The following is a 12,713-nucleotide window of genomic DNA, read 5'->3' as shown; positions in this document are numbered from 1 at the left end:
CTAGCAATTTCTTGACGTCAGGCAGCTACAATTTTTGGCTAAACTTTTTAACTATTTTTCCTGCAACTTTTGATTGTTGGTCAGAGGTCAGAGCTGCCCAGTGCCCTATTATACATAATACTTACTCTTTGTCTTTGGTCAGAGCGATAACAAAAAAAATGATGCCGCCCGGGAATTCCCGAAAAATAGACCAGAAGCACAGACTAATAATAATATACTACCTATGTCGTAGAGTGAGAATGAACCATAGAGGAGGCACTAAAATGACAAGGAATGCGTGAGAGAAATACACTTATGACTATAAAGCTAAGAGCAAGAGAGACAGAAACATTGTTTTTTGTTTCTCTCATGTTATGCGATTTCTTTTGTTGGGGACAAAGGCAGTTTGTCCCAAACAAGCGGCTACAGTCCATTGTTTTGCTAGTTTTCTGTTTTTTCTCGCTGTTAAGTGACTTCAAAGTTTAATAAACGTTGACAGTGATCTGTTTTAATCCGACTTTAAGTGAAAATATGGTGCGTTGTAGTGTGATTGGTTGTAAAAATCGGCCGGAACGAAGATTACCAAATATTACCTTTCACACGTAAGTAAACTTATTTGAAGTATATTGTTTTATAGAACTGGATATAGTTGATACATTTTCATTAACTCTAATGTGAAATTATCTACAAATATATAATATTTTCATCGAAATAGACGTAAACATTTTTTTGTGTTATCCGACTAAATTACGAAGTGTTCTTGTTGTTCAGGACGCCATTTGTTTTTACGTAGTTTCAAATTTATGGTATAATCATGTGATTAACATTAGGGATACCAGTACAGGGTAAAATTTTCCCCAAAATCGTGAAATGTTTTTTTAATATTAAATGTTAATGTTTGTGTAAAGTTTGTTACACGGTTCGGTTTTCCGGTTCAGCTTTCCTCATTTGCATTGGTTTAAGTATTTTTTTTTCAATGTCGGTTTTTTTGTATATTCCAGGTTACGATGCACATCATAACGCTGAAGACTGCGAAGCTGGCCCTTCCACACGAGCTGCAGCTGCCACTGAAGGCAGCGAGGACCCTGCCCCGTCAGGAGAGGCGGTGTTGGAGTAAAATCCGGAAGGCCACCCCCCGCGCCTTCCTCACCGAGGTGCGGCGCGCCTTTATAAGAACGAACGAGCGGCGGAGTCGTCCATTTTCGTCTGCTACTCGCGCGCACATTATCGCGGACCCTCTGCCCATTTATTTCTACCGTCATTTTGCTGTTCATTTTCAAATAAATGTATTTCGTTTAATTTGCTTTTAATTTGAACTATTTCCAGTACGTTTTTATTAGACTACATTTACGGCTGTATCTTCTAATTGCGTTGACATAGAAATTTGATTTTATTACTGCTTAAAGGTATAATAGACCTAAGTTTTTGATGTGAATATCAATTATTGAATACCTACATTACATTTGCGTTCATGAGTAAAGGGGTTATAAGATTAATTTTTTTTTTTATATAATGTAATAAAAAATTCATGTTTTTCGTAATTATTCCCGTATCTGTTTTATAAGATATTATTCTGTCTTCTGATTCAAATTCAATTTGAATCTGAATCAGAAGAAATAGCAATTAAAACCGCATATTCTGAAACTAGCAACTACTTGCAAGGGAATCACAACCTACAAGGTACTCCCCACGTCCTATAGCACAGACAAAGAAAAAATTGCTACAAGCAACATTTAAAGATACAACATAATAAAACAATTAGGTTTGTTCGAAGCCCTCGGTGCGCGAGTCCGACTCGCACTTGACCTTTTTTGTCCTAATTTTACTGTATTTTCTATTATTATTTACCATTGATTGAAATGATATCTAAACTTTAGCCTTGTTTTTTTATAAAAAATATATGAACTGGGATATTTCGATATTTGTGGTTAATTGCGAGAAGTGTAAAAGCAAAAGTTGTAATAAATATTTTAAATACCTACAACTTTACCATTAAACTTTATTCCGCAGTTATAGTTTTTTTAATCCCGATCTCAGATCGATCGTAAATAACTTTTCCTCTAATTTTTGTTACCTATATTCTCTTCCGTTTGAAATTGATTTCATTGTTCTATAATATTACTTTTATGTTTCAAAAGTTAATAAAAAATCATGTTGAACAATATTACTTTGTTAATTTCAAAAGTTAATATTAAATTAGTGGTCCACTTAGGTCGTGCACATGGCCCAGGGGGGGGCATGGCCCATGACCCCCATGACCCCCCCCCCTGGATCCGCGCTTGTACCGGCCGGCCGCCCGGCTATATATTTTATACCCGTGCGAAGCCGGAGCGGGCCGCTATGTTTTTATATACAACGTTCACAGTTTTTCTGTAGTGTATTTACTATTTAGTATCAGCATTGCACCCGTGCGAAGCCGGGGCGGGTCGCTAGTTAAGTTAATAAATAACAAAATCTTTTCAAATCTGTCTTTTTCTTCATAAACCTATCTTACAAAAAAATACCCAAACATTTATAGATATTTTGCCAGTTTTTCGGATAAAAAGTTTTTGTAATAGTTGGCAACATTGACGTAAGGATTCGCCATCTCGTTCGGGTATACGCCGATGTCGTCTCTAGTACATTCTCCCTCTACGACCTATGTACACTACGTATACAACCAGAAGCAATAATCTTCTACAAGAGTAAGCGAGATGCTTATCATGCGACTTCACTAAGGGGATTCCCCGTTTACTACTTTCGTGGGTCTTTGCTTTAATTTCATTTTATTCTTTTCATTCCATTGATTCTATGCTATTGATCGTCATCGATAGACAAAATAGGTACCAGGTGGAAAAGTATTTAAAATCAAGTAAAACTTCAGTTGCATAAGATGTACCTACCATCAAGCTACCATCATTTTCCCAGTGTCCACAACCTTCTACATCTTCCTCTTGTATTTAATTGAAAAAAATGTGTGCGTTTACTAGTGTACACACGTAAGAAGTGGAACTTCTTTATGACCTTATTTTTCAAAAAATAAGCCATACTAATATTATAAATGCGAAAGTAACTCTGTCTGTCTGTTACTCAATCACGCCTTAATTACTTAACCAATTTACATGAAATTTGGTATTACGCAGTTCATTAACCTCCTAAGGACCAATGGCCTCATATAAGGACATAAACACCATCACCATTACAACCCAAAGCACCAAAAAGTTTTAACTAAATTACCAACCACCGTCCTCATCCGATGACAAAATCGAAAATTCGAAATATCTTAAAAAATACCGCGCTTTTCTGCCTATGATCACTGTGTAACGCGATTGGCTGAATTGAACTATTAGGTTTGGTAGGTAAATGGGTTATCCAATCACAGAATTTTAAAATACTTTAGTTCAAGTTTTTAAAATGGCTGGTCAACGTAACAGAGGTAAGTTAAATCGTTAATTATCATATTAATCTCTCACTTGATTTTCATTTGGTATTGAAAAATAAATAGTAAAAACAGTACAGGGACGTATTTTAATTAAATTTAACGAAACAATTCATATTGTATTTTTTAAATTCACGTATAATTTTTATGTGATCATGTGAGAACATTGGTCGTTACTTACAACATTATTTTCATTTTTTTTGTACTCAGTTGAAGACATTGGTAGTCAATGACTATAAAACATTTAATTAGTTAATAATTTATTTTGTTGTTTTACAGTAATTTTGAGTATAATTGTCCTGTTTTATGATTATAATTTATTTAAACTGTCAACAGGAATTACTATTGCAATCAAAATAAACAGTTACCTTCCTTATTTTTTCAGTTATTCGTGACGATAATATCATCGATTTCCTAGCCGACTGACGGAGATTTTATTCCTAGTGATGAAGACTTAGGAGACCCACCATTTGTTTCCAAATCGATTTTTAGTTAGCTCATTGATATTTCAAGTTCCTAATATTGTACTTCCAATGTTTTTATTTCTTTTTTTAACATATGTTCAGATAGTTTAGATATTTTATTACCTAATATGTAGTAAACTTACACATTTAGAATTTAAGAAAAACTGTTTTTAATTCTTTTGTATACTTTTTAGAGGTTATTGTATGATCTCATATGTTATAACATAAGTAAATAAAAAAATCTACAAGTAAAACCTAATTTTAATAAAAAAATTTTTGGATTCACTTAGGTCTGATGTGATCACATGGGAACAAAATAAATCGAGTTTTTTTTTTCAGAAATGTATTCTATAAGCTATATTTTACACAGATAAAAAATCCCACAAGTAAATTTTAACTCTAACAATAAAAAAAACAAAAAAATACCATTGGGTGGCAGGGCTGTTGTATTTTTATGTACTCAGGTGAGAACAATGGGTGGTAATGCAGAATAGGATTTTTTTAGCTTGGTCCTTAGGAGGTTAAAGAAACGAATCTTCAATGGCGGCGCTTATCATTCCCTTTCGCTTACACACGGCCGTACGGCATGCAAAAAAAAAATGGAAAAATAAAATCACTAAAATGTATTTGATTTTCCCTATAATAGTTTTTATCATAAATTTACAATGAAAATTATGCATTTGCGAAAGTAAATAATGTTTTATTGGAATTTGACAAAATATGTTCTTTGGGAAAAGTTGTTCAGTTTTATGGACTCATTACAAATATTATGGGGATTTGGTACATTCTGTAAACCTAAAATATATGATAATTCATATAAATACATAAAGACCATAACAAAAAAGTGTGTCAACAAACAATTTGAAGTAATTAATAAAATAATTCTCCATTTACGTTATTTTTATTTTCTTTTTTGCTGACCCTACCATACTTCAGTGTCAGCTTTGGCCGCCATTGAAGATTCGTTTCTTTAATGAAAATATATAGATATTTTGATACCCGAGAAAGGATATAGGATAGGTTTTATCCCGGAAATCCCTTCCAGTTTATTTAATTAAATTATCTGTGTAAATTTTAATATGTACATACATTATACTATCTGTTAGCGCACACTGTCAGATTTCGTGTGTCAATGTCAGTGAGCAGTGTTGTTTGTGTCATGAAAATCAACTGTTGTGCTTTATTTATAATCTCATTTATATTATTTTAGTATATTTTATTACGTTTACAGTATGGACATTATCAGGAATGTATTATCGTGTCCTGAAAAAGTGTGTAGAATTTGCCTTTGCGATGTTTCAAGTCAAATTTCAATACTAGAACATATAGATGGTGATGATCGTACTATTTACGAAGTTTTATCATTTGTAACTAATTTAAATATATCTGTAGTCAATGAATACCCAAAACAGATCTGTAGTGAGTGTCATAATGCGTTAATTAAGGCGGATGAGCTGAAACAACGATGTATCATCTCAGAAAACTTTTTAAAAGAAACCCTTTCAAATGCAGAAAAAAGGTCCCATTTTAGCACGAAAGTTGAAATCACTATAACAGAATTACCTGAACTCTACCAGTGTGCGGTGTGCTCTAAGAAATACTCTAATATAATCGATTTAGAATACCATGTATTAAACCATAGTTTAGAAAAGAATGATATTGCTAATAATATTGAAATTAAGCCTATAAACATACCGATAACACAAACAGATAATATAATTAACGAAAATAATGAATTATCGGAGATTAGCATAAGTTGTGTGAAAAAAGAAACTGTAAAGAACGAATATGATGATGAATTTGATAGTACAGGTCACAACAGTGATAATAGTCAAGAAAACTTTAACACAAGTTGTAACACTGAAACAGAAAGTAACGAACACTCTAAATGTAAAATAAATGACATAGAAAATGACGAAGTGAAAGGCACAGCTATTAACTTAGTTTGTCCAAAATGTAATGTAAATCTACCAGATTTGGAGACACTAACATCTCATATACAAAATCATAAATCAAAAACCTCAAGCAAAATAAAAACATACAGTCATAAGTGTGACAAATGTATGCGTAAATTCACGAATGAAGCGTCCTTACTCGCACATTTAAAAAAGCATGACGAGAATCAACAGAAATTTACTTGCAAGAGTTGTAAACGAGAATTTATGCATCAGGCTCATTTAGACAACCATATATTACTAGTTCATACGAGAGATAGAGGATTTAGTTGTGATTGTTGCGATAAAAACTTTACGACACTAGAAGCGTTACATGTCCACAAAGAAATACATAAAGTAGAGAAGAAACATCAGTGTAAGATATGTAAAAAGTCGTTTTTAATGTTGTCGTCACTGACGGACCATTTACGGACGCATACAGGTGAAAAGCCGTATTTATGTTCGACGTGCGGACGCAGCTTCTCGCAGAAAACTAATTTAGAACAACATATAAGGAGGCATCTTGGTTTGAAGCCGTTTCAATGTGAAAATTGTGATAAAAGGTATTTTTCAAGAGTTAGAATTTTGTAAAAAACAAATTACATTTATGAATAAATTATTTACTAAATGTAATATGTATGGCATCTATTTAACATTTTAATATGCACATTTTCAATCATCAATGTAGTTACATTGATTGCTATCAATTTTTGCCTTTCACAAAATATTACAAAACAGACCTTGAAATGCTACTGCTTTATTCTTAGCTATATACGGTTTCACTCGTGTGCTCCTCTCCTATTGGTCTTAGCGATAAGATTTATATAAGCCTATAAATGATCTATATAACAACTAAAGAATTTTTCAAATTAGACTCATAGATCCTGAGATTAAAGCAAATAAACTCTTTAAATAATTCAACTATCTAATATCATCTTCAATCTCAACCTCGAATTTCACTTGACATATTTATTTTATTTTTTCTTATAGTTTATTCATGCATTTATAAAACCAACCTAAAAATTAACATTACAGGTTCGTTTCAAAAGGCGAGTTAGTAGCGCACACACGCAAACACAGCGGTGCCCATCCCTTCGTGTGCGACGACTGCGGCAACGGTTTCACTACCTCAAGTTCCTTAGTAAAACACAGACGAACACACACAGGGGAACGGCCATTTTCCTGCGACATGTGTTCTATGAAATTTGCTTCATCGGGAACTTTAAAGAATCACAGACGAACACACACGGGTGAAAAGCCGTATCAGTGTTCGTTTTGTGAAAAAGCGTTTGTTCAAAGACAGGATTTGGTATCGCATGTTCGATGTCACACGGGGGAGAAGCCGTATGTATGTACGAACTGTGGGCAAGCGTTTAGAAAGGCTTCAGCACTAAAGGTGCATTTGAAAATACATGGGAAGGAACGGGATTTGCTGCACGGTATTCAGGTTCAAGTTTAGGACAATAAAAAGCAAGTTTATGTAGTAATCAAAGACTTAGTTAAATGGTTTTTAAACACGATTTATTCATGACATCATTTTGAATTTGATCATGTAAATGGAAAACAAAAATAGTATTGTGAATTTAAAGTGTAAAGTAAACAACAAAGTATTTATTGTAAAATCAAACACAAAAATAGTATTTTAAGTATAAACCACATAGTATTAACATCAATATAACACATTTAACAATTACACAGTTGATTTTTACTTGCTATATGTGATAGTAATTATTAAAAAACTTATATGTATGTTACAGTCAAAACCTTTAACCAGTCAAAAACCTTATGAGGGCTGAGGGTTTTGACTGTAACATAATATAATTACAGTATTTTCATGTATTACAATTTGCTATGACAAGTATTAAAATATAGGCATGATGTGCCAAATGCTATTTATTTTTATAAAGAAATTTTAACTTTTTTAAGTAAAGCAGCTTTTATTACCTTTGCCATGCCAGTTTATTAATGTTTTCGTTGTAAGTATTATTTTAAGTATTGAATTTTATACTCGACTGAAGACTCTAGTTAAATCAAATCGAAATAGTAATAAATTATGACATAATATTATTTGTTTGTGTATAATATGTCTGTCACACTAAAAAAAATTCATAAAAATAATCATGGAAAGATTCGAAGTATTATATAAGTTTTAAAAATGTCGTATTTTAGTCAGATAATACATATTTAAATATCATTTATTTTTAAAAGTATGTTTAATAAGTTTCAGTGTGTATTATATGACATACTTAATTGTAATTAGGAAGTATTATTTATTGCTCAGTGATTGACTTAATATTTAGGTTTCAGTCTACTTATACTTTTGGTTTCTAGTGTGTTTAATCTCTCACTTCGTACCTGAATTTTACATAATTTGTCACGAGATTTAAGACCTATTTCTATATTTTATTATAATATTCTTTTAAAAAAAGTTTTAAATTTGTCGGCAGCATGAATGTGAAATAATGTATTTAGTCAAATATAGAAATCGATCTTAATTTTGATAAACAATATCTTATTATTTAAATGTATAAAGGTTTTTTGCCATCACATCATTTCCTACCAGAATAATAAATATTATTATTAAGATATTATATTTTGTGTTTTCTTTCATCTCCCTGCCTGTTACATTCAATGATAATCTAAAATCTAAACATAATACATACACTCAAAGTATAAGTAAAGATAGTGTACGAAATAAAATAAACTTGTAAATTGTTTCGTAGTTTGTACAAAAGCCAAGTCGATTCAGATTCGACTAAAAGTACGTACCAAGCTCTAAAATCATAACATGACTGACGCCTAGCGCCATCTATCGATATTTTAATTTTCGAGTAAAATACAATTATTCGACTCGACTATCCTCACTACACAATATGTAGGGATATCACTGTGTAGCTTAATTTTTTTCAGGATTCATTTTACCTCTTGTTTCAGGCCATGCGCAGACGACAGACTATCCGTGACGCACTTTTTAGTCTGTGAAAATAGAACCTATGAAATTATATGCAGTAACGCACACGACGCGCAAAAAGTCCGGCGCACAAAAAATCCGTGTAATTCGGGCAGACCGCACCGCGCCGCTCCGCACAAAAGTGTGCCGAGAAAGTGTGTGAAAAGAATAATTGAACGTTTGCTTCAACGCGCGCTAACGCAGACGGCGCACACTTTACACGATTTCCATAGCGTCTACGTCCCTACAGCTCTGCCGACAAAATGATCGAAGATGTGCGTCGTGTGCGTTGAGTCTGTGAAAAATCCGCGACCGACTTTTTGCGCGCCATGCAGACTTTTTGTGCGCCGCAGACTCGATCGCACAAAAAGTGTGCCGTCTGCGCAGGGCCTCAACGTGACTATCATGTACACGCATGACAAATAACATCTTTCTAACAGTAGTAATGGATAAATGCTTCCAAAGTTTTAATATAAGCCTACGATGAAACAGACTGTATCCTGTATGAATGTAAACACAAACAAAAGACAAATTTCAGAAATTGTAAAACTATTCTTTGATTAACATCGACCTAACCATTTCATATAGGTATCTAATATTGTTCACTGTCATATTCTAAGTACTTAGTTCTATGTACATGAATGTTAAAAAAAGAACGATACTTGATTTCTGTGTAAATAATACATTTCCGTAATAAAAAAGATATTCCTAAATTTTCCACAATACCGCCTAGCCACAGCCAAGAACGGCACAGCGTGAGCCACGCCGAAGCGATGATCGGTAAAACAATTAATGGTAGGCTACGGACCACGGACAACCGCGGCTAACCCACCACTGATTTTTACCGAATCATGGCTTAAATTTTACTCTGGTACACATACAATACTAACTAGGGTCTAGGGATGAGAATAATTTTTGCAATACGTTTTTTCTGGTTCTTGGAAATATCGTAATGCATCGTTTAAGCCTTTGAAGTATGTATGCCTTATTGCGACAACTATCACTATGTTTAATTTATAGGTAGGATATGATGCGTTTTTGCTTTGAATTAGGTTTTTATTTGCAAGCAGCCATACGCATAATAAATGTTTATGGTCCGGGAGCCAGCAGCAGATTTTATGACCAAGTTCCTCTCAAGCCAATCAATTCCTTATTCAATTCTTAAATAAACCTAGATCTGACTTAAAACTAGAACATAACAATATAATAATAAATAAAACTCATGAAACACAATTCTTAGGCATAACAATAGACATGAATTTAAATTGGACATCTCATATTGAAAAAGTATGTAATAGAATAAATAAGTATATAGTTATATGTACTCAGACGTCTTCGTAAAATAACTGACATAAAGACAGCAATATCGGCATACCACGCATACGTAGTATCAATTTTAAGATATGGACTTATAGTATGGGGAAATGGAGTAAATATAAAGAAAGCTTTTGTATCACAAAAAAAATGCATCCGAGCTATATGTGGTGTAGGGCCTTTCGAATCATGCAAACCCCTTTTTATAAAACTTAAATTATTAACTTTGCCGTGCCTTTACATATTTGAAATTTGCAAATTTGTTAAAAATAATCAAAGATTGTTTACGACGGCTCAAGAAATGTACGGGAATTTACGTCATCCCGATAGATTGATACTTGACCATAAACCTAGAACATCTTTGTACTCAAAAAACTGTCATGCTATGTGTGTTAAAATATGTAATAATATTCCAGACGATTTAAAGAAATTTGACGCAAAACAGTTTAAGACAAAACTTTATATGTGGCTATTAAGCAAAAATTTTTATAATGTAAGGGACCTTTTGGATTGTAAACATAAATATTGACATGTATGTTATTCTTTGTTGTTCGTGTGTGTAATCGTTCGTTTGTGTGTAATAAATAAGTATATTTTGAACTTAATTATAATAAGTATGTAATGTTTATGTAATAATTTTTTTTCTGATTATGCGGAGCTGTGAAATTATGTTTGCATGCCAGTATAACTGGCGAATGTGCTGTACTTTTCCATAAATAATAACTTGTGAACCACATTTGAGCAAATAAAGATTTATTTATTTATTTATTTATTTAAGCGGTAATTAGTAAAATGCATCAAAGTATAGTATTATGAAGCCACGTGAACGTCAGCTGAAGCTCGGTTGGGGGGAAGAGCGGTTGTAGCCTCCCGTATCAGCTGACGGTTTTTCCACCAAGATACAGCCAGCTGACATATATATTTATCCACAGTTACATATAAGCTATCATCAGGTAAATTTTTGTTTGAGAGGAAATAACGGAAAATAAATTTTTCTTTAAATTTAACTTTCATGTTCGAGACACCAGCTGACGTATAATACACCATGTTGTAACCAGCTGACTATTTTTTTTCGTTGAGATATTGGGTTAGCTACAATTTGACAAATTTTTAGCTGAGAGGAAATGAATGAATGAATGTATTTTTTTCTACAAGGCTACAACCGCTCACCCCCCCAACCGAGCGCCAGCTGACGTTCACGAGGCTTTATAATACTATACTCTCATGCGTCTGACGAATTATCTCTTGAGAGGAAATAGTTAACCAAATTTGCACCTGGCTCCCTAACCATTATATATGTGCCATATGAATGTACCTATGTTAATAAATCCAACACTTATCTAGTAATTCAGTTGCGTTCAACCAAGTTAAGCAAACAGTAGTTTTGAATATTAGCATATTTCATATTTGATACATATATGAATTAAGTGAGGATAAATGTTTACTGCTTTTTAGGGTTCCGTAGCCAAAATGGCAAAAACGGAACCCTTATAGTTTCGTCATGTCCGTCTGTCCGTCTGTCCGTCTGTCCGTCTGTCACAGCCGATTTACTCGGAAACTATAAGTACTACAGTGATGAAATTTGATGGGAATATGTGTTGTATGAACCGCTACAAAAATATGACACTAAATAGTAAAAAAAAGAATTGGGGGTGGGGCCCCCCATACATGTAACTGAGGGATGAAATTTTTTTTTTCGATGTACATACCCGTGTGGGGTATCAATGGAAAGGTCTTTTAAAATGATATAAAGTTTTCTAAAAAACATTTTTCTTAAAGTGAACGGTTTTTGAGATATCAGCTCTCAAAGTCGTAAAAAGTATGTCCCCCCCCCTCTATTTTTATAACTACGGGGTATAAAATTCTAAAAAAAATAGAGGTGATGCATGCTAATTAACTCTTTCAACGATTTTTGGTTTGATCAAAGTATCTCTTATAGTTTTTGAGATAGGTTGATTTAACTGTAATTTATTATATTTGCTGCTACGGAACCCTTTGTGCGCGAGCCCGACTCGCACTTGGCCGGTTTTATTTACATAATATACTGAATGGGATCTGTATGACATTTGGAAGGTACAAAAATAAATCATTTTAGTACCGTTTTCAAAGGATACTTTTTACCTAACTAGTAATCATTATACTAATTATAATATTACACACGCGAAAGTATGCGTGTGGCTGGACCGATTTGGATGAAACTTTACATGAATGAAGGTAGACCACCAGAATAGCACATGAACTATAGAAATACTTAATTTTGCACGCGGCTTCGTACCACTTGTACTTAGCAAAACTAGTAGGTAAATAATTGTTTTCTTTTATGAATCAAATTCCATAAATGTTTTATACTGTTTGAATTGAAGGGGTAAAATAAAACACAGAATACTTCATAGAAATCTTATTGAGATATCAGTTCCAAATAATCTTAAGATCTAACAATAAATACCATTACAATGCATAGTAATGAACACATGTATAAAATATATCATTGGTATATTATAAGTGAAAATAAATTTAAATTCTATAAAATTTGGTACCAGTGAATTTTGAATATGATTATTACATGACTAGCCGTGCCCCGCGGTTTCACCCGCGTGACTCAGCTTCTGTTGGTTGATAATATTAGTATAGATTATAAAGCTGAAAAGTTTGTT

The 12,713-nt window shown here is 33.0% G+C and overlaps 1 protein-coding gene and 1 long non-coding RNA gene across 2 annotated transcripts; both read left to right on the top strand.

Annotated features, from left to right (window-relative positions):
• The first annotated feature begins 233 nt into the window (after nucleotides 1-233).
• On the top strand, nucleotides 234-1,278 carry LOC149896568 (uncharacterized). The gene is made up of 2 exons (XR_016458327.1): nucleotides 234-581; nucleotides 981-1,278. It is a non-coding gene; the product is annotated as an uncharacterized LOC149896568 (long non-coding RNA).
• A 3,753-nt stretch (nucleotides 1,279-5,031) lies between these two features.
• LOC149896567 (uncharacterized) lies at nucleotides 5,032-7,576 on the top strand. The gene is made up of 2 exons (XM_090117514.1): nucleotides 5,032-6,358; nucleotides 6,831-7,576. The coding sequence occupies exons 1-2, from the start codon at nucleotides 5,094-5,096 to the stop codon at nucleotides 7,252-7,254; spliced, it is 1,689 nt and encodes a 562-aa protein (XP_089973640.1). The 5' UTR covers nucleotides 5,032-5,093; the 3' UTR covers nucleotides 7,255-7,576.
• The last annotated feature ends 5,137 nt before the right edge of the window (nucleotides 7,577-12,713 follow it).

The sequence above is a fragment of the Colias eurytheme genome, chromosome 28 (assembly GCF_061535395.1).
Source record: "Colias eurytheme isolate Ceu_HAF_F1 chromosome 28, ilColEury1 Martin Lab GWU primary, whole genome shotgun sequence".
NCBI lineage: Eukaryota > Metazoa > Arthropoda > Insecta > Lepidoptera > Pieridae > Colias > Colias eurytheme.
The sequence above is the reverse complement of the archived record's forward strand: the minus strand, read 5'-3'. Positions and strand labels throughout refer to the sequence as shown.